At 42.6% G+C, this 22,798-nt stretch overlaps 1 protein-coding gene across 1 annotated transcript in view; it reads right to left on the reverse strand.

Moving 5' to 3' along the window:
- Positions 1-2,578: 2,578 nt before the first annotated feature.
- Positions 2,579-22,798, reverse strand: part of LOC132342744 (craniofacial development protein 2-like) — a 63,875-nt gene continuing 43,655 nt past the window's right edge. Inside the window, exons 2-3 of the mRNA XM_059877310.1 lie at positions 11,913-12,763; positions 2,579-2,703 (exon numbers count right to left, since the gene is read on the reverse strand). Of these exons, the coding sequence (XP_059733293.1) occupies positions 2,579-2,703; positions 11,913-12,763 (976 nt within the window). The remainder of the gene's footprint in view (positions 2,704-11,912; positions 12,764-22,798) is intronic.

Below are 22,798 nucleotides of genomic sequence, written 5' to 3' on the forward strand. Positions count from 1 at the left end.
AAGTAAGAGAAGGAGAAAACTGGGAGGTGGATAGAGCACATCAGCATTAGGAGATTTTTTTCTCTTTTTTTCCCTCTTTTTTCTATTTTTGTACATCAATACTCAGGCTTATTTTAGCCCTGTTCTTACTTATACATCCTTCACTTTTCAGGAAAAAACTCTCTATTGGAAATGCTGGAACTTTTCATTAATTTGAAAGCTATCTAGGCTGTCATATTGTAAAGTATAAGTCTAATAAATTATATATGGAGCTAAAACTCTAATTAACAAAACAACAAGTTTTTATTTATTTTTTTCTTGGCTGCGCCATGCAGCATGCGGGATCTTAGCTTCCCAACCAAGGACTGAATCCACCCCCCCGAAATGGAAGTGTGAAATCTTAAACACTGGACAGCCAGGGAAGTCCCGTTTTTTTTACTCAACAAAATTTTAATAAAGGTTTGGTGAGACCAAGACTCCAACTGGGCTGATGGAAATGTAAAATGGGGTAAACTTTTTGGAAGACATTTTGGAAATATGTCTCAGGACCCTTGGTAGAAAAAAATTTATGTACTTTAATTCAGTAAAATCACATCTTTGAATCTATTTAAAAAACACTTAGAGATGTAAGTCAAGATTTCCCTATGGATGTGTTTCTCACGAGCTTAATAATCATGACAAATCAGAAACATTTCAAATGTCCAATAATAGACAAACTGGTAAAGAAGTTATGGAACATCTATATTATAGTCTTATAAAGTCATTAAAATCATGTTTTCTTAAAAAAATGCTCTTGAAATAATATTTTATGAAAAGTTAACACATAAACCTACAAATACTGCAAGATTCCTATCTTGTTTTAATATTTGTGTATACATTGTGTACCTAATTTTTTATTGTTTATACTTATTTATTTATTTTTACATTAGGTCCTTTATCTAATTTAAATATAACCACATAATTTTTCAAATATTAGAAGAAAGTGCCTTCAAATGCTAACAGTTAATCTGGAATTATTGGTAATCTCATCTTTATTTTTTTCTTATATTGCTGTAGAACTATAGCGTTCCCAAATTTTCCTCATGACCATGAATTTATCTCTTTATAAATATATCGATATACATACATTGATATGTATATGAATATTTAAGCATGATAAAATACACAGTATGTATATGTGTGTGTGTGTGTTTCATCATACTTAAATGCTCACCCTCTCTGATGAAATAGTCCTAGGTCATATACTGCATTGCTATGAGCAAAGTTTACTGTGCTGTGGATATATTGTATAGACATTTTTATTAACAGGGGATTCTGGTTAAACAGAAAGCCAGATGATAGAAAATATGTGATTCCTTCATAAGGCTGCTGAATTTGCCGAAAAGCACAAAAATTGGGCACCTTAGAACTGACTGAGACACTAGAGATCATCTACTCCAGTGCTTTCAAATATTTTTTCTTTTAAAAGAATTCCTTCTTTTATAAAAATCCTAGGAGAATCGGCAATGTATAAAACCAACATCTGAGCAACTGCTCTGGTTGAAATGATGGAGGCAGGTTAGAATTCCACCCACTTGATCTGAGGACACATGGGGCTCAGTGGAAAACCAACTGAGGACCATTTGAAGCAGGATAATTTATGGATCCATTAACTTGTACTTGTTTAATTTATATTTTTTCCAAGCATACCTTAGCCGTTCGGGCTGCTATCACAGAAAAACACAGACTGGATGGCTTATGCATGCTAAGTCACTTCAGTCGTGTCTGACTCTTTGCGATCCTATGGACTGTAGCCCGCCAGTCTCCTGTGTCCATGGGATTCCCCAGGCAAGAACACTGGAGTGGGTTGCCATGCCCTCCTCCGGGGGATCTTCCTTATCCAGGGATTGGACCTGGAGCTCCTGAATTGCAGGCAGATTCTTTACTGCTGAGCCTGGCAAAGCAATAAAGCTACCCTTTTTATAAGCAACAAAACTTTTATAAGCAACAAAAATTTATCCCACTGTTCTGGAGGCTGGGAAGTGCAAGATGAAGGTACCCATTCCAGATTCAGTGTCTCATGAGAGTCCACTTGCTGATGCACCTGTCTTTTCATTGTGTGGTTACATGGCAAAAGAGAGCTCTCTGAGATCTCTTTTATTTTTTTATTATTCACTCATGGCTATGCTGGGTCTTTGTAGCTGCACGTGGGCTACTCTGTAGTTGTGCTGTACAAGCTTCTCACTGCGGTGGCCTCTCTCGTTGTGGAGCACGGGCTCTAGGTACATGGGCTTCAATAGTTGCAGCTTTGTGGCTCTAGGGTGCAGGCTCAGTAGTTGTGGCATAAGGGCTTAGTTGCTCCTCAGCGTGTGGAATCTTCCTGGATCAGGGACTGAACCTATGTCCCCAGCACTGGCAGGTAGATTCTTAACCACTGGACCATGAGGAAAGTCCCTGGGATCTCTTTTGTAAGGGCACTAATCCCACTCATGAGGACTCCACCTTCATGAGCTAATCATCCAAAAGGCCCCACCTTCTAACACCATCACATTGGGGATTAGGCTTCAACATGTAAGTTTGGAGGGAACCCCTTCAGTCTCTGACAGTAGACCCTTTTGTTTCAGGAGGAGCCGATGTTGGGAAGCTCAAAGCTCAAAGCTGAAGTTGCCCACAAGATGCTTCTCGACCTGGATTTTGCTAAAAGCACTTTGACAAGATCACACCAAGTGTAGCAGGAAGGAAGCACTGAGAAGAGAACCCCCCAGACTGGGGATCAAATGGAGTCAGTGGGTCCAGAACCTCAGACCTGGTTCCCTGAGGTGGTCAAGCCTCATGGAGGAAGGGCTATGTGTGCACCCGTGGTGAGTGGGTACCAGGCATGGGGGCCATCAAGACCACCAAAGTTTCCTTGCTGTCTGTATGGTACCTAAAGAAACCACACTGTCTAGAAAATGGGCATCTTTGAGGTGGCACTACAGGCCTACATCTGCATCATAGATGGATTCTTTACCGAATGAACCACCAGGGAAAAGGAAGAAAGAGCAGAAAGAGTGTGGTCAGTAGAACGCTGCTGCTGCTGCTGCTGCTGAGTCGCTTCAGCCATGTCCGACTCTGTGCGACCCCATAGACGGCAGCCCACGAGGCTCCCCCGTCCCTGGGATTCTCCAGGCAAGAGTACTGGAGTGGGGTGCCATTGCCTTCTCCAATGCAGGAAAGTGAAAAGTGAAAGTGAAGTCGCTGAGTCTTGTCCAACTCTTAGCAACCCCATGGACTGCAGCCCACCAGGCTCCTCCATCCATGGGATTTTCCAGGCAAGAGTACTGGAGTGGGGTGCCATTGCCTTCTCCGGTCAGTAGAATAACAGCACCCTAATGTCCATGCCCTAATCTGGACCTTGTGAATATGCTATTTTATATGGCCAAAAGGACTTTGCAGATGTAATCAAGGATCTTGAGTGGATTGATTATCCTAGATTATCCAAATGGGCCCAGTGCAACCACAAGTGTCCTTATATGGGGGATAGGAAACAAGAGAGTCAGAGATGTTTCAATGGAAGCAGAAGTCACAGTGATGTGAAGGAGGCCCTGAGCCAAGGAATGGGGACAGCTTCTGGAAGCTGGAAAAGGCAGGAAACAAATGAGCCTCCAGAAGGAATGCAACCCTGTCAATATTTTGATTTTTTTTTAATTAGGTTATAGTTGCCTTATAATTCTGTGTCAGTTCCTGCTGTACAATTAAGTGAATTGATGCCATGCAGGACCCAGTGGGGATCCTGGGCACAAGGACTTTCTGTGTCCCCCTTTTCTTTGATTACAAGAAACAGCCTCCATTCAGCCTCCATGACCTTCCCAAAGTTCCAGTAGGCAGATTCAAGCAGTTGTTAATTAGGGAAGAGAGGGTATGTGGCCGGCGGGGTTGCGGGGGTAGTCCTTGGTAGCTCAGCAGATTAAGAATCTTCCTGCAATGCAGGAGACCCCGGTTCAATTTCTGGGTCAGGAAGATTCCCTGGAGAAGGGATAGGTCACCCACTCCAGTATTCTTAGGCTTCCCTGGTGGCTCATCTGGTAAAGAATCCAGGGATGTGAGATCAGGGAGAAACAAACATTCAAGAGTAGACCTGGGGCAAGATCCTGTTTCCCTATCAAGAGATATACACAATATCTTTGAGCTATTTTGCAGATACTGAAACCCCCTACCAGTGGGAGAAGCTAATGATTAATGATGGTAGGCTTCCCACAAGCATGTAGACCCCAGACTAGTTGGACCTGAAGGCTGATGATGCTGACTCCTACTTACCTCACCACCAACCCATCAGAAGAATGTCCACAAGCTGACCATGCCCTCTTTGAACAATTTCTATAAATTTTTTACGATTTCCCAAAGTGGGGACGCCCGGTTTTGAGGCCATTAGCCCACTCTGGCCCCTTTCGCCTGGCAAAGCAATAAAGCTACCCTTTCCTGCTTCACTCAAAACTCGTGTCTCCGAGATTCAGTTTGGCACTGGTGTTCAGAGAAGCAGAGATTTCGGCATCAGAATCAACCATATGTATAGTATACCCCCTTCCTCCTGGACCTTCCCTCCCAACCCCCCATCCATCTAGCTCATCACACAGCCCTGAACTGAGCTTCCTATGCTATACAGCAGGTTTCCACCAGCTATCTATTTTACACATGGTAGTGTGCGTGAGTGTGTGTGTGTGTTTGTTAGTCACTCAAATGTGTCTGACTGTTTGCAATCCCATGGACTGTAGCCTGTCAGGCTTCTCTGTCCATGGAATTCTCCAGGCAAGAATACTAGAGTGGGTAGCCATTTCCTTTTCTGAGAGATCTTCCAGACCCAGGGATCGAACCCAAGTCTCCTACATTGCAGGGAGATTCTTTACCATCTGAGCCACAGGGGAAGCCCCAGTAGTCTCTATATATATATCAATGCAACTCTCCCAATTTGTCCCACCTACCCCCAACACCTTGATTTTGTTAGTGAGATTTTTGATCTACAAAACTATTAGATAATATTAATAAATTTGTGTTGTTTGAAGCCAGAAAGTTTGTGATAATTTGTTACTGTGGCAACAGGAAAGCTATGTAGAAAGGAAGAAAGGGGGAAGTGAAGAAACATGAAATGGAGAAGACTGGGAAGAAGGAAAAGTCAGTCGTGTCTCCTGGGGCTCGGCTGACAAAGTCTGTGCAGGGCTGTGGTCTCCCAGCACCCAGTCCTTCTCAGTTCCCAGTAGGCGGTGAGTTCCCTGAATCAGTATCAGGAAGCAGAATCACACAGCAACCCTCCTGACTTGCCAGGCACTATCCTATATGCTTTGTTTATTTACATTAACCAGTTTAGTCCTCATAATACTATAAGGAAAGTGTAATGAAGTGGGGCAGGACTGCAGTGGTTCATTCATGCTCATTAGCCAGAAGGATGATCGCTCCATTCCCTGAAAGACTTGGGAAAGGATGAAACAGGATCAGAGGTTGAAATTGAATGCCCCTAAAACCAGTTCCTCTATCCAAGTTTATGATTAACCTCTATAACCAAAGCATTATTCCCCTTCTGTCCAACACCTGTTGTCCTCAAGATAGGGGAATATCAAAGAAAATGAGGGATTATAATAGGGGTGGGGCAGATGCATGACTGCTAGTACAAGACCATTATCAGGAGACCCTTCGAGGTCCCACTCCGCCAACGGTCAGTATTGCGATGGTCCTCTCAATGCAAGTTCCTGGGCCCAGCACACAGTGAGGCCAAACAAACCGAAAGGTCAGAGCTGGCAGCAGAGGAAAGTTCATTGCAGGGCCAAGCAAGGAGACCAGAAAGTGGCTCAAGCCCTAAAAAGACTTGAGTGCCCCTGGCAAAGCGTTTTTTAAAAGCCAGGTTGAGGGTGGGGAGTTGCAGAGTACGTGGTCAGGTCGCGCACAATCCCCTGATTGGCTAATGGTGAAGGAACAGGGTGATGCCACCAGTCCTTAGGCTCCAGGAGGCCTGGGGCTGTGTGCTCATGGTCATCAAGCAGTTAACATCTTCCATTTGGTGAAGCGGGAGGCACACCTGCAAAACAGCTCAGGAAGTTTGCCTCCAATGCAATCTAGACATTTCAGAGAGGAGCTGAAGCAGAGGATAGGAGAGAAGGCCAATCCAGGGAAGGTCCCACAGGGTCCTGCTTGATTACAGTCCTTGGGTTGCAGTCCAAAGGAACCAGCCCCTGTCTGGGGGTTCCTGAGAAGCCAGAGGGCCAGCTGGGTCCTGGGCATCCGGCTCCCTCAGTGACGATGACTGGGCACAGTATGGGGACCTGGCCCTCAGGGCACTGACAGCTGAAATCTGCCTCCTCAGCTGGGCCCAAGCACTGGCAGGAGGACCCAAACTCAGTCCTGGACAAACACTCCCGGGCAGGATGACCAGCCCACTCAGGGATCCCTCGCCTCATCCCTTAGCCAGGACCTAGACCTCAGAGGGCAGAAATTGATCCTTGGAACCTTGAACAAGCAAAATGAGGGGGTAATAATGTTGCTTTGCTTATGGGATTTGCTAACTGCTAAAAGCCACAAGAAACCAGGGAGAAAGGATGTAATGCCTCCCCTTCCCTGTCCTGTGTAATTCTCAAGACAGTGACCTTGAAGAATATTATACCTTTAGGACTTCCCTGGTGGTCCAGTGGTTAAGAATCTGCCTGCAGGGGACACAGGTTCAATCCCTGGTCCAGGAAGATCCCCATGCTGTGGAGCAACTAAGTCCAAACACCACAACTACTGAAGCCCATGCACCTACAGCCTGTGTTCAACAAGAGAAGCCATCGCAAAGAGAAGCCCAGGCATGACAACAGACAGTAGCCCCCACTTGGTGAAACTAGAGAAAGTCCACGCACAGCTATGAAGATCCAGCACAGCCAAAAAAATAAATAAATATTATTTTAAAAAGACATTAAACCTTTAGATAAAAAGTTGCATAACAGAGAATAACATTGGTTTTGATGGAGGTTTACAGCACTATCATGACCTGCCTGTGACCTGACCTATGTGGACAGCGGCAAGAACAAAGGATTCCAAGAAGTTTGCAACAACTAACCCCACCCTTCCCTCAGCTTTCCTATCGAAGGGCTTTGCTGAAAGCTTTCATGGAGTAGGGCAGTTTTTAAGGCATGAGCAGCCTGTCTCCTTGTATGGCCCTGAAATAAACCTTTCTCTGCTCCAGATTTGTGTGTTTCAGTGTTGTCTGACCTCACTTTGTGTTGGGCACGTGGACTTGCATTCGGTAACAAAAGTGTTATTATTGTCCCCATTTTACAGGTGAGAAGACTGAGGCAGTGGAATTCTGAGAAGTTCACCCAAGGTAAAGCCAGGTTCAAACCCAAGCAATCTGGCTCTGGATTGTACAGTTTCTTACTGCTATGGACAGTGGACAGGTAGAGAAAACAAGAGGGTGACAGGGCTAAGTAAGAGGAGAAGAAAGAGGGGTCTATTCTCCGCTGATGTTTTCCCATGTCTGGCTGGTTTCACGGAAAGTTTCCATATTGGGTCTACTCCATCCAACAAGTCAGGAATGGATCACTCAACTCCAAGGGTTCTACCAGCATGCCTGCTCCTATCTTCTGTCCTGTCCAGCTGCCTAGGAGGGACTGAAACTCCACACCCAGCTCTAACAGGCATGTGGAAATGGATGGGTCACATATAAGCCAATTACAGCTGGCAGACAGGTTTGGGGAAATCACTTTCCCTGGAACCAATTGGGAGCCGGTTTTGGAGATAAAAGGGGCAGCATATTAGTCTCTGTGGTCAGAAGCAGCTTTCATGCATTTCACGGAGCAAAGGGAACCTGAAACATTTTGAAATGAAAAAATGGGATATGGCCAAATTGCTCAGTCAAGGCCTTTAAAGGGTCTTTAGTGTGACATTCCATGCAGGACCTAGCTGCTTGTTCAAGCACGCAGGTGGAGACTAACATCTGTCCATCTAGAACGTGTGTGCCTTTCTTCCCTTACACGCCTCCACATGTGTCATTTAGTGCTTTTGTCATTAAGACATACCATCACGTATCCACACAAAGGAGAGTTAGGGAAAGCCTGAACAACTGAAATTCCCAGGTAGACTGAAATCTCATTATTTGCAATTAGTTAAACTTCCTTTCCTATCCAAGGTTTTGATCAGCATCAATTTCAAGAAGTTAAATAGTAGCACCTTGGATAAAGGTCTATGACACAGAGTCATACAATCAGAGAATCTAACACAGATCTTCCTCAACTTAAGATGAGATTTTATCTTGATAAATTGTAGCCTACAACTGGGCAAAATCATTGAGCAGAAAACCTATTTAATTTTTTTAAAGTGTTGAATATCTCATGTATTAAATACTGTACCAAAAGTGAAAAACAGAATGGTTGTGTGGGTTCAGAATGGTTTTAAGTATAGTGATCACATGACTGGCTGGGAGATGGGACTCACCGCCACTGCCCAGCATCGTGAGAGTATCAAAGCTCATATTGCTAGCCTGGAAAAACATCAAAATTCAAGATTTGAGGTACAGTTTCTACTGAATTCCTACTGCTTTTGCACCATAATTAAGTCAAAAATTCACTAGGTTGAACCATTATAAGTGAGGGACCATCAGTACTTGGAAAAATTCAGAGATTGAATTTAACCTAGATGAATAATCAGACTAAAACGTTTGGTAAAGCTTCAGGGTAAATCTGGTGACAAATTTTTAGCTTAGACATGATTTTGTTTTGTCTGGAAAGATAATAATGCCTGTAGTAAATGGTCCATCAGTCTCTGTTTGAATGCAACCAATAACAGAAAATTCACCACTCAAGATGACTCTAAAGAAAAGAAAACTTTTCCACTACCAGACCCATATCTACTACCTGGAATGCCTCAAAGGAGGTTATGACTCCCCAGTGATGACAAACTTTCAGAGATTGTCTCCAAGATGTGCCTGTAATGCCTCAGCAGACGTAAGGCCAGAAGTATAGCCATCAAATCACACACACATGCACACTTTATTTACTGGCCTGCCATCTTTGCAAATGTCCAGCCCAATTATAACATCAAAAGAAAATGAGGTATATGAGGCCCCAGGTTCAATCCACAGCATATCCATGAAAAAAAAAAAGGTGAAGAAATAGAAGAGGGACAGAAAGATGAAGAAGAAAAGAGGAGAGAAGAAAAAGAAGAGAAGGGGGAAGGAGAAAGAAAAGAAGATGGGATAGTTTCATGGGACTGTGTGGGCACTAGCTGTTTTGCCTGATAAAGGGAGAAAGTTGCATCTGGAAATATTGCCTTGTCCTAGACATCCCATGAAACACCTTACAGTCTTTTACAAAAATCACATCTTATAAAATTCAATCAAAGAATATGATGCAGCAATCCAGTACTGGGCATATACCCTGAGAATACATCAATTCTAAAGACTCATGTACCCCCAGTGTTGACTGCAGCACTATTTACAGTTGCCAGGGCATGGAAGCAACCTAAACATCCATTGACAGATGAATGAATAAAGAAGCTGTGGTACATATACACAATGGAATATTACTCGACCATAAAAAGGAACAAATTTGAGTCAGTTGCAATGAGGTGGATGAACCCAGAGCCTCTTATACTGAATGAAGAAAGTCAGAAAGAAAATAACAAGTATCGTATATTAATGCATATATATGGACTCTAGCAAACTGGTACTCATGAATCCAGGAGAGAACCGATTTGTGGGCAAAGTAGGGAAAGGTGAGGGTGGGACAAATCGAATGGACATATATACACTATCACGTGTAAAATAGATAGTGGGAAGTTGCTGTATAACACAGGGAGCCCAGCCTGGTGTTCTGTGATGCACAAGTTGGGTGAGATGGGGGAGGAGAGGGAGTCTCAAGATGGAGGGGATATATATATATATATATATATATCAGATCACATCACATCAGATCAGTCGCTCAGTAGTGTCCGACTCCTTGTGACCCCGTGAATCGCAGCACGCCAGGCCTCCCTGTCCATCACCAACTCCCAGAGTTCACTCAGACTCGCGTCCATTGAGTCGGTGATGCCATCCAGCCATCTCATCCTCTGTCGTCCCCTTCTCCTCCTGCCCCCGATCCCTCCCAGCATCAAAGACTTTTCCAGTGAGTCAACTCTTCGCATGAGGTGGCCAAAGTACTGGAGTTTCAGCTTTAGCATCACTCCTTCCAAAGAAATCCCAGGGCTGATCTCCTTCAGAATGGACTGGTTGGATCTCCTTGCAGTCCAAGGGACTCTCAAGAGTCTTCTCCAACACCACAGTTCAAAACCATCAATTCTTCGGCACTCAGCCTTCTTCACAGTCCAAATCTCACATGCATACATGACCACAGGAAAAACCATAGCCTTGACTAGACGAACCTTTGTTGGCAGTAATGTCTCTGCTTTTGAACATGCTATCTAGGTTGGTCATAACTTTCCTTCCAAGGAGTAAGCGTCTTTTAATTTCATGGCTGCAGTCACCATCTGCAGTGATTTTGGAGTCCAGAAAAAATAAAGTCTGACACTGTTTTCACTGTTTCCCCATCTATTTCCCATGAAGTGATGGGACCAGATGCCATGATCTTCGTTTTCTGAATGTTGAGGTTTAAGCCAACTTTTTCACTCTCCACTTTCACTTTAAACAAGAGGCTTTTGAGTTCCTCTTCATTTTCTTCCATAAGGGTGGTGTCATCTGTATATCTGAGGTTATTGATATTTCTCCTGGCAATCTTGATTCCAGCTTGTGTTTCTTCCAGTCCAGCATTTCTCATGATGTACTCTGCATATAAGTTAAATAAACAGGGTGACAATATACAGCCTTGACTTTCTCCTTTTCCTATTTGGAACCAGTCTGTTGTTCCATGTCCAGTTTTAACTGTTGCTTCCTGACCTGCATACAAATTTCTCAAGAGGCAGATCAGGTGGTCTGGCATTCCCATCTCTTGAAGAATTTTCCACAGTTTATTGTGATCCACACAGTCAAAGGCTTTGGCATAGTCAATAAAGCAGAAATAGATGTTTTTCTGGAACTCTCTTGCTTTTTCGATGATCCAGCGGATGTTGGCAATTTGATCTCATGGTTCCTCTGCCTTTTCTAAAACCAGCTTGAACATCAGGAAGTTCACGGTTCACATATTGCTGAAGCCTGGCTTGGAGAATTTTGAGCACTGCTTTACTAGCGTGTGAGATGAGTGCAATTGTGCAGTAGTTCGAGCATTCTTTGGCATTGCCTTTCTTTGGGATTGGAATGAAAACTGACCTTTTCCAGTCCTGTGGCCACTGCTGAGTTTTCCAAATTTGCTGGCATATTGAGTGCAGCACTTTCACAGCATCATCTTTCAGGATTTGGAATAGCTCAACTGGAATTCCATCACCTCCACTAGCTTTGTTCGTAGTGATGCTTCCTAAGGCCCACTTGACTTCACATTCCAGGCTGTCTGGCTCTAGTTGAGTGATCACACCATCGTGATTATCTAGGTCGTGAAGATCTTTTTTGTACAGTCCTTCTGTGTATTCTTGCCATTTTTCTTAATATCTTCTGCTTCTGTTAGGTCCATACCATTTCTGTCCTTTATCGAGCCCATCTTTGCATGAAATGTTCCTTTGGTATCCGTGATTTTCTTGAAGAGATCTACAGTCTTTCCCATTCTGTTGTTTTCCTTTATTTCTTTGCATTGTTAGCTGAAGAAGGCTTTCTTATCTCTTCTTGCTATTCTTTGGAACTCTGCATTCAGATGTTTATATCTTTCCTTTTCCTCTTTGTTTTTCGCTTCTCTTCTTTTCACAGCTATTTGTAAGGCCTCCCCAGACAGCCATTTTGCTTTTGTATTTCTTTTCCATGGGGATGGTCTGGATCCCTGTCTCCTGTACAATGTCACGAACCTCAGTCCATAGTTCATCAGGCACTCTATCTATCAGATCTAGGCCCTTAAATCTATTTCTCACTTCCACTGTATAATTATAAGGGATTTGATTTAGGTCATACCTGAATGATCTAGTGGTTTTCCCTACTTTCTTCAATTTAAGTCTGAATTTGGCAATAAGGAGTTCATGATCTGAGCCACAGTCAGCTCCTGGTCTTATTTTTGCTGACTGTATAGAGCTTCTCCATCTTTGGCTGCAAAGAATATAATCAATCTGATTTCGGTGTTGACCATCTGGTGATGTCCATGTATAGTGTCTTCTCTTGTTTTGTTGGAAGAGGGTGTTTGTTATGACCAGTGCATTTTCTCGGCAAAACTCTATTAGTCTTTGCCCTGCTTCATTCCCTATTCCAAGGCCAAATTTGCCTGTTACTCCAGGTGTTTCTTGACTTCCTACTTTTGCATTCCAGTCCCCTATAATGAAAAGGATATCTTTTTTGGGTGTTAGTTCTAAAAGGTCTTGTAGGTCTTCATAGAACTGTTCAACTTCAGCTTCTTCAGCATTACTGGTTGGGGCATAGACTTGGATTACTGTGATATTGAATGGTTTGCCTTGAAAATGAACAGAGATCATTCTGTCATTTTTGAGATTGCATCCAAGTACTGCATTTTGGACTCTTTTGTTGACTATGATGGCTACTCCATTTCTTCTGAGGGATTCCTGCCCACAGTAGTAGATATAATGGTCATCTGAGTTAAATTCACCCATTCCAGTCCATTTTAGTTCGCTGATTCCTAGAATGTCGACATTCACTCTTGCCATCTCTTGTTTGACCACTTCCAATTTGCCTTGATTCATGGATCTGACATTCCAGGTTCCTATGCAATATTGCTCTTTACAGCATCGGACCTTGCTTCTATCACCAGCCACATCCACAGCTGGGTATTCTTTTTGCTTTGGCTTCATCCCCTTCATTCTTTCTGGAGTTATTTCTCCACTGGTCTCCAGTGGCATATTGGGCACCTACTGACCTGGGGAATTTCTCTTTCAGTATCTTATCATTTTGCCTTTTCATACTGTTCATGGGGTTCTCAAGGCAAGAATACTGAAGTGGTTTGCCATTCCCTTCTCCAGTGGACCACATTCTATCAGACCTCTCCACCATGACCCGCCCATCTTGGGTTGCCCCACGGGCATGGCTTAGTTTCATTGAGTTAGACAAGGCTGTGGTCCTAGTGTGATTAGATTGACTAGTTTTCTGTGAGTATGGTTTCAGTGTGTCTGCCCTCTGATGCCCTCCCACAACACCTACCGTCTTACTTGGTTTCTCTTACCTTGGACGAGGGGTATCTTCTCACTGCTGCCCTTCCTGACCTTCAATGTGGAATAGCTCCTCTATACCCTCCTGCACCCACGCAGCCACATACATATAATTATGAATTATTCACATTGTTGTATGGCAGAAACCAATGCAACATTGTTAAACAATTTTCCACTAATTAAAAAAATTCTAATTCAATAGATGAATAAATATTGGAAATATTCACAATATATTGCCAAATGAAAGGAAGTTATAAAGCATGTAGGGCATAATGTCATTTTTTAAATCTCTATGCTATTTATTCCTGCCTGGTGGGCTGCATTCCATGGGGTCGCTAAGAGTCAGACACGACTGAGTGACTTCACTTTCACTTTTCACTTTCATGCATTGGAGAAGGAAATGGCAACCCGCTCCAGTGTTTTTGCCTGGAGAATCCCAGGGATGGGGGAGCCTGGTGGGCTGCCGTCTATGGGGTTGCACAGAGTCGGACATGACTGAAGTGACTTAGCAGCAGCAGCATAGACAAATAAGGACTTGGGCCCCCCACGAGTGGGGAAGTTCAAAATGGTGGAGTAGAAGATTATGCACTCATCTTCTCCTGCTAGAACTTCAAAATTACAACTCACTGCTGAACAACCATCCACAGGAGAATGTTGGATCCCACCAAAAAAGATACCCCATGTCCCAGGGCAAAGGAGAAGCCCCAGAAAGACAGTTGTTGTTGTTTAGTCGCTAAGCCATGTCCAACTCTTGTGACCACATGGACTGTAGCCTGCCAGGTTCCTCTGTCCATGGGATTCTCCAGGCAAGAATACTGTAATGGGTTGCCATTTCCTTCTCCAGGGGATCTTCCCAACCCAGGAATCAAACCCAGGTCTCCTGCATTGCAGGCAGATTCTTTACCAATTGAGCCATGAAGGAAGCACAAAGATGGTAGGAGGGGTGAAATCGCATTTAGAATCAACCCTATACCAGCCAAGGAGGTTTGGAGGGCTCGAACAAAACCTTGTGTGCACCAGGAAACCCCACAGAGACTGAGCCAGACCTGCCTTTGAATGTTTGAGTGTCTCCTGTGAAGGTACAGGTCAGAAGTGGCCTGATGCAGGGGTGGGGGCTCTGGGTGTGGCAGACCTGGGTGTGGCATAAGCCCTTTTGGAGGATGTTGCCATTAACCCTGCCATAGAGCTGCCAGAACTTATACAAGACTGGGGAGACAGACTCTTGGAGGGCACAAACAAAACCTTGTGCTCACCAGGACTCAGGACAAAGGAGCAGTGACCCCAAAAGAGACTGACCAAGACTTGCCTGTGAGTGTCCAGGAGTCTCTGGTGGAGGCATGGGTCAGCAGTGGCCTGCTGCAGGGTTGGGGGCACTGAGTGCAGCAGTGCATGCATGGGACATTTTGAAGGAGGTCACCATTATCTTCATTACCTCCATCATAGTTTGGTCTCAGGTCAAACAACAGGGAGGGAACACAGCCCTGCCCATCAGCAGAAAAATTGGATTAAAGATTTCCTGAGCATGGCCCTACCCATCAGAAAAAGAACCAGTTTCCCCCTCAGTCAGTCTCCCTCATCAGGAAGCTTCCATAAACCTCTTATCCTTATCCATCAGAGGGCAGATAGAATGAAAACCACAATCACAGAAAACTAATCAAACTGATCACATGAACCACAGCCCTGTCAACTCAATGAAACTATGGGCCATGCCTCGTAGGGTCATCCAAGATGGGCGGGTCATGGTGGAGAGGTCTGACAAAATATGGTCCACTGGAAAAGGGAATGGCAAAACACTTCAGTATTTTTGCCTTGAGAATCCCATGAACAGTATAAAAAGGCAAAAAGATATGACACTGAAAGATGAACTCCCCAGGTCAGTAAGTGCCCAATATGCTACTGGAGAAGAGTGGAGAAGTAACTCCAGAAAGAATGAAGGGATGGAGCCAAAGCAAAAACAATGCCCAGTTGTTTATGTAACTGGTGATGGAAGTGAAGTCCGATGCTGTAAACAACAATACTGCATAGGAACCTGGAATGTTAGGTCCATGGATCAAGGTGAATTGGAAGTGGTCAAATAGGAGACGACAAGAGTGAAATGGCAAGAGTAAACATCAACATTTTAGGAATCAGTGAACTAAAATGGACTGGAATGGGCAAATTTAACTCAGATGACCATTATATTTACTACTGTGGGCAGGAATCCCTTAGAAGAAATGGAATAGCCCTCATAGTCAACAAAAGAATCTGAAATGCAGTTCCTGGGTGCAATCTCAAAAATGACAGGATGATCTCTGTTCATTTCCAAGGCAAATCATTCAACATTGCAGTAATCCAAGTCTATGCCCCAACCAGTAATGCTGAAGAAGCTGAAGTTGAATGATTCTATGAAGACCTACAAGACCTTCTAGAACTAACACCCAAAAAAGATGTCCTTTTCATTATAGGGGACTGGAATGCAGAAGTAGGAAGCCAAGAGATACCTGGAGTAACAGGCAAATATGGCCTTGGTGTAATGAATGAAGCAGGACAAAGGCTAATAAAGTTTTGCCAAGACAACACACTGCTCATAGCAAACACCCTCTTCCAACAATAGAAGAGAAGACTCTACACATGGACATCACACCAGATGATCAATATTGAAATCAGATTAATTATATTCTTCACAGCCAAAGGTGCAGAAGCTCTATACAGTCAGCAAAAACAAGACTGGGGGCTGACTGTGGCTCAGATCACAAACACCTTATCACAAAATTCAGAGTTAAATTGAAGAAAGTGAAAGTGACAAATAGATTCAAGGGATTAGATCTGATAGACAGAATGGCTGAAGAACTATGGACAGAGGTTCATGACATTGTACAGGAGGCAGGGATCAAGACCATCCCCAAGAAAAAGAAATGCAAAAAGACAAAATGGTTGTCTGAGGAGGCCTTACAAATAGCTGAGAAAAGAAGAGAAGTTAAAGGAAAAGGAGGAAAGGAAAGATATACCCATTTGAATGCAGAGTTCCAAAGAATAGCAAGGACAGATAAGAAAACCTTCCTCAGTGATCAGTGCAAAGATATAGAGGAAAACAACAGAATGGGAAAGACTAGAGATCTCTTCAAGAAAATTAGAGATACCAAGGGAATATTTCATGCAAAGATTGGCCCAATAAAGGACAGAAATGGTATGGACCTAACAGAAGCAGAAGATATTAAGAAGAGGTGGCAGGAATACACAGAAGAACTATACAAAAAAGATCTTCATGACCCAGATAACCATGATGGTACAATCACTTACCTAGAGCCAGACATCCTGGAATGCAAAGTCAAGTGGGCCTTAGGAAGCATCACTATGAACAAAGCTAGTGGAGGTGATGGAATTCCAGTTGAGCTTTTTCAAATCCTAAAAGATGATGCTGTGAAAGTGCTGCACTCAATATGCCTACAAATATGGAAAACTCAGCAGTGGCCACAGGACTGGAAAAGGTCAATTTTCATTCCATTCCCAAAGAAACGCAATGCCAAAGAATGCTCAAACTACTGCACAATTGCATGCTCGCCAAGTAATGCCAAAATTCTCTAAGCCAGGCTTCAACAGTACCTTGAACCATGAACTTCCAGATGTTCAAGCTGGATTTAGAAAAGGCAGAGGAATCATGAGATCAAATTACCAACATCCACTGGATCATCAAAAAAGCAAGAGAGTTCCAGAAAACATCTACTTCTGCTTTATTGACTATGCCAAAGCCTTTGACTGTGTGGATCACAACAAACTGTGGAAAATTCTCAAAGGGATAGGAATAACAGACCACCTGACCTGCCTCCTGAGAAATCTTTATGCAAGTCAAGAAGCAACAGAACTGGACGTGGAACAGACTGCTTCCAAATTGGGAAAGGAGTATATCAAGGCTGTATATTGTCACCCTGCTTATTTAACTATGCAGAGTACATCACGCAAAATGCCAGACAAGATGAAGCACAAGCTGGAATCAAGATTGCCAGGAGAAATATCAATAACCTCAGATATGCAGATGACACCACCCTTATGGCAGAAAACAAAGAAGAACTAAAGAGTCTCTTGATGAAAGAGGAGAGTGAAAAAGTTGGCTTAAAACTCAACATTCAGAAAACTAAGATCATGGCATCTGGTCTCATCACTTCATGGGAAATAGATGGGGAAACAATGGAAACAGTGACAGACTTTATTTTGGGGGCACCAAAATCACTGCAGATGGTGACTGCAGTCATGAAATTAAAAGATGCTTGCTCCTTGGAAGAAAAGTTATGACCGACATAGACAGCATATTAAAAAGCAGAGACGTTACTTTGCCAACAAAGGTTCATCTAGTCAAGGCTATGGTTTTTCCAGTTCATGTATGGGTGTGAGAGTTAGACTATAAAGAAAGCTGAGTGCCGAAGAATTGCTGCTTTTGAACTGTGGTGTTGAAGAAGACTCTTGAGAGTCCCTTGGACTGCAAGGAGATCAAACCGGTCAATCCTAAAGGAAATCAGTCCTAAATATTCATTGGAAGGACCGACACTGAAGCTGAAACTACAATACTTTGGCCATCTGATGTGAAGAACTGACTCATTGGAAAAGACTCTGATGCTGGGAAAGATTGAAGGCAGGAGGAGAAGGGGGCAGCAGAGGATGATATGGTTGGATGGCATCACTGACTCAATGGACATGAATCTAAACAAACTCCAGGAGAAGGTAAAGGACAAGGGAGACTGGTGTGCTGCAGTCCATGGGGTCGCAAAGTGTCAGACACAACTTAGTGACTGAACAACAACAAACAGATAAAATTTATGTTGTTTTTCACTAAACAGATTAATCTATATATGTAGTGATTATCTCTGGGTGGGATAGTGATGCAATATTCTGAATAGATAATATATAATATTTTTTAATATTTCTGTTCTTGGGTTTCATATTTTCTTCCCTGATTAGTATTACTTTTATGCATGCATGCTAAGTTGCTTCAGTTGTGTCCAACTCTTTGCGACTATATGGACTGTAGCCCACTAGGCTCCTCTGTCCATGGGATTCTCCAGGCAAGAATACTGGAGTGGATTGCCATGCCCTTCTCCAGGGATCTTTCTGACCCAGGGATCGAACCCACATCTCTTATGTCTCCTGCATTGCAGGCAGGTTCTTTACCACTAGCACCACGTGGGAAGCCCATTACTTTTATAACTAAGTTGAAAAAATAATCTAAAAATAAAACCTAATACCTATTCAGTCCCAAGACTGAGACATTCTGGATTTCTAGCCTGTTTGCTAGTATGCTTTTAAAATGGGAAAATAGGGTGTGACTACTTGGGGTCACCTCTAGAACTGAAGAACTTTAGTGGTGTAAGAAGACTACATGATGATTTAATGGAACCCTTTCAATGGAAATATTGGAAAGTTGAGTCCTAGAAAGAAAAGTGACTTGCCCAAATTCACACAGCTACAATAACTGGTGAGTCTCTTGTAAAAACCAAGGTTGCAACTACACAAAGCCAAAATCATCCTCTCATTCAAGCAATGTGTCAAGAATTGGGTACATTGTGCATGGAGAAAGAACCAGCAGGGCACACTTTCTAGCTAGAGTTGATGCCTAAATATCTACAAAACTACATGCCTCATTTGTACAAGGTCCAGGCACAGATCAGATCAGTGGCCAAGATCAAAACACGTAGCCTCAGCTTGATGAAAAGAGGCCATCTGGCTGTGGCTAAAGTCTGAACACCACTTAGAATATCCATGTCATTAGATTGCTCCGTAGTCCCTTCATGATGTAAAGAATGTTTTTGTAGACAACCGACAGTAAAGCTAGATCCAGTATAATCACTGGCCTCAGCAACCATCCTGAAGTTTCCCCCTTGAGCAACAAAGGAGGGACAATCAAGGTCGGGGAGCTCCTTGCCTGCTAACTCCCCCTGAAAAGCCACAAGCCAAATCTATGGCAGCTGTCTATGCAAGGTGAAATGGATCTGTTTCAAAAATTGCTTTCTGATCAAGAGGAACAACTTAACCATAGTCATACCATGTCAGAACTGTCCGAGTCTCTTGCTTTACAGATGAGGAAACTGAGATCCTTGCATTCTTAGCATGTGTCCCTAATCTTGTCCCCCCTCTGCCCCGTGGAAGAACCAATGTCTTCTTCCTTTATTGTTGTTGTTTAATCGCTGTCATGTCCAACTCTTTTTCAACTGTAGCCCATCAGGCTCTTCTGTCCCTGGAATTCTCCACACAAGAATACTGGAGTGGGTTGTCATCTCCTTCTCCAGGGGAATCTTCCCAACCCAGGGATCGAACCTGCATCTCCTGCTCACCAGGTGGACTCTTTACTGCTGAGCCATCAGGGAAGCCCTGTATTCTCCATTACTACACCATAAACTCCAAAAGAACAAGGACCATGGCTCTCTTACTTGCTGAGATGGCTAGACAGAGCCAGGCACGGATACAGTAATAGATTTCCACTATTACAGATCATGGTAATGTCAGAACTAAGACTAGAATCCAAATCTTCTAATATCCAGTTGTCCCCAATATTTGATAGTCAAGCCTCATTATGTTCAGAAAGTGTTACCCATATTGGTAATCCACTGCATCAGCACACTTGACATAAAAGGGCTATTGGCCATTTCCAAAAATGAAATTCACACTTGACGTATAAAGATCTGTCACTCACTGGATTTTCAAAAGAAATATACATCTATTCATTCATTCAACAAATAATTTCTGAGCACCTCTTAGGTACCAGTTACTGTGCCAGGCATTTGCCACATGTTGTTGGGGATTTAGGATTACATATGATGTTATTTTCATCTTCCTATTTTCTTAACATTCTTTAACATAACAGCCACATTTATAAATTTTAGAAAAATCTTTTGAGAGAACATTCCAAAATAAATAACATTCCATATGCTCTGCAATTTTTTAAACTTTCAGAGTTGTAGCAATATCTAGGAAGGGTTAAACCTGCCAAGTAATTATTGGAGGACAAAACTGAGATTAATCTGTAAGTACTGATTCAAGTGTAGAAAACAGATCTTATGATAATGGACACTTTAGTCGTATTCTGAGTACACATTCCAGCAGCAGAACCTGTTTCCTGCGCTTGGGGCCCATTATTCCTAATTCCCTAGAAATTAGCAATCAGAAGGTGCCTGACTGAAACCTGCCACAGGAGGGTTAGCATGGACTCAGGTGAGCTTCTCAAGGGCAGTAACTGTGGCCATGGACCCCAAGGAAAGGGTAGAGCTCCTGGCACAGGGAGTACACAGTTTTTTAAATCAAAGACTTGAGGGCTGAATAAATCAACTGGTGAATTTCAAGAAAATCAAAAGTAGTTGAAGAATGGCAGTGAGGTCTTCTGGCCATTTGAACTATCCCTTGGACAGTAAGGCGATCAAACCAGTCAAATCAACCCTGAATATTCATTGGAAAGATTGATGCTGAAGCTGAAGCTCCAATACTTTGGCCACCTGATGAGAAGAGCTGATGCTCTGGGAAAGATTGAAGGCAGGAGGAGAAGGACACGACACAGGACCAGATAGTTGGATGACATCACTGACTCAATGGACATGGGTTTGAGGAAGCTCCAGGAGGTGGTGAAGGACAGAGAAGCCTGGCATGTCTCAGTCCAGGGGGTCACAAAGAGTCGGACACAATTTGGCAACTGAACAACAGCAACAATCTTCTGAAAGATATTCTCTCCCTACAGCTCTTCCCTGACACCACTTTAGGTCCATTGCTTTATTTTTTCACTTTTTAAAAATTTGTTTATTTTTTTAATTGAAGGATAATTGCTTTAAAGAATTTTGTTGTTTTCTGTAAAACCTCAACATGAATCAGTCATAATTATACATATATCCCCTCACTTTTGAATCTCCCTCCCATCTCCCTCCCCATCCCGCCCCTCTAGGTTGATACAGAGACCCCGTTTGAGTTTCCTGAACCATACAGCAAATTCCCATTGGCTATGTATTTTACACATGGTAATGTAAGTTTCCATGTTGCTGTCTCCATACATCTCACCCTGTCCTCCCCTCTCCCCGTGTCCATAAGTCTATTCTGTGTGTCTGTTTCTCCACTGAAGAATAAATTCTTCAGTACCATTTTTCTAGATTCCATATATATGCATTAGAATGTGATATTTATCTTTCTCTTTCTGACTTACTTCACTCTGTATAATAGGTTCTAGGTTCATCCACTTCATTAGAACTGACTCGAATGCATTCCTTTTTATGGCTGAGTAATATTCCATTGTGAATATGTACCACTAATTCTTTATCCATTCATCTGTCGATGGACATATAGATTGCTTCCATGTTCTAGCTATTGTAAACAGTGCTGCAATGAATAATGGAATACATGTGTCCTTTTCAATTTTGGTTTCCTCAGGGTATATGCCTAGGAGTGAGATTGCTGGGTCATATAGTGATCTTATTCCTAGTATTTTAAAGAATCTCCATACCATCTTCCATAGTGGCTGTATCAATTTACATTCCCACCAACAGTGCAAGAGCATTCCCTTTTCTCCACACCCTCTCCAGCATTTATTGTTTGCAGACTTTTTGATGATGGCCATTCTGACTGGTGTGAGGTGATATCTCATTGTAGTTTTGATTTGCATTTCTGAAATAATGAGTAATGTTGAGCATGTTTTCGTGTGTTTGTTAGTCATCTGTTTATCTTCTTTGGAAAAATGCCTGTTTAGGTCTTTTTCCCACTTCTTGATTGGTTTGTCTGTTTTTCTGGTGTTGTATGAGTTGCTTGTATATTTTGGAAATTAACCCTTTGTCCATTGTTTCATTTGCTATTATTTTCTCCCATTCTGAAGGTTATCTTTTCACCTTGCTTATAGATTCCTTTGCTGTACAAAAGCTCTTAAGTTTAATCAGGTCCCACTTGTTTACTTTTGTTTTTATTTCCATTACTCTAGGAAGTGGGTCATAGAGGATCTTGATTTGATTTATGTCATCTAGTGTTCTGCCTACGTTTTCCTCTAGGAGTTTTATAGTTTCTGGTCTTACATTTAGGTCTTTAATCCATTTTGAGTTTACCTTTGTGTATGGTGTTAGGAAGTGTTCTAATTTCATTCTTTTACATGTAGCTGTCCAGTTTTCCCAGCACCATTTATTGAAGAGGCTGTCTTTGGCCTATTGTATATTCTTGCCTCCTTTGTCAAAAACAAGGTACATATAGTTGCATGGGTTTATTTCTGGGCTTTCTATCTTGTTCCATTGGCCTACATTTCTGCTTTTGTGCCAATATCATACTGTCTTGATGTCTGTACCTTTGTAGTATAATCTGAAGTCAGGAAGGTTGATTCTTCCAGCTGCATTCGTTCTTAATACTGCTTTGGCTATTCAGGGTCTTTTGTGTTTCCATATGAATTGTGAAATTTTTTGTTCTAGTTCTGTGAAAAATGCCATTGGTAATTTGATGGGGATCACATTGAATCTGTAGATTGCATTTGGTAGTATAGTCATTTTCACAATATTGATTCTTCCTGCCCAGGAACATGGAATATCTCTCCATCTTTTTATGTTGTCTTTGATTTCTTTCATCAGTGTCTTATAATCTTCTGTGTACAGTTCTTTTGTCTCCTTAGGTAAGTTTATTCCTAGATATATAAATATTTTTGTTGCAATGGTGAATGGGATTGATTCCTTAATTTCTCTTTCTGATTTTTCAT

The sequence above is a fragment of the Bos taurus genome, chromosome 18 (genome assembly GCF_002263795.3).
Source record: "Bos taurus isolate L1 Dominette 01449 registration number 42190680 breed Hereford chromosome 18, ARS-UCD2.0, whole genome shotgun sequence".
NCBI classification, from domain to species: domain Eukaryota; kingdom Metazoa; phylum Chordata; class Mammalia; order Artiodactyla; family Bovidae; genus Bos; species Bos taurus.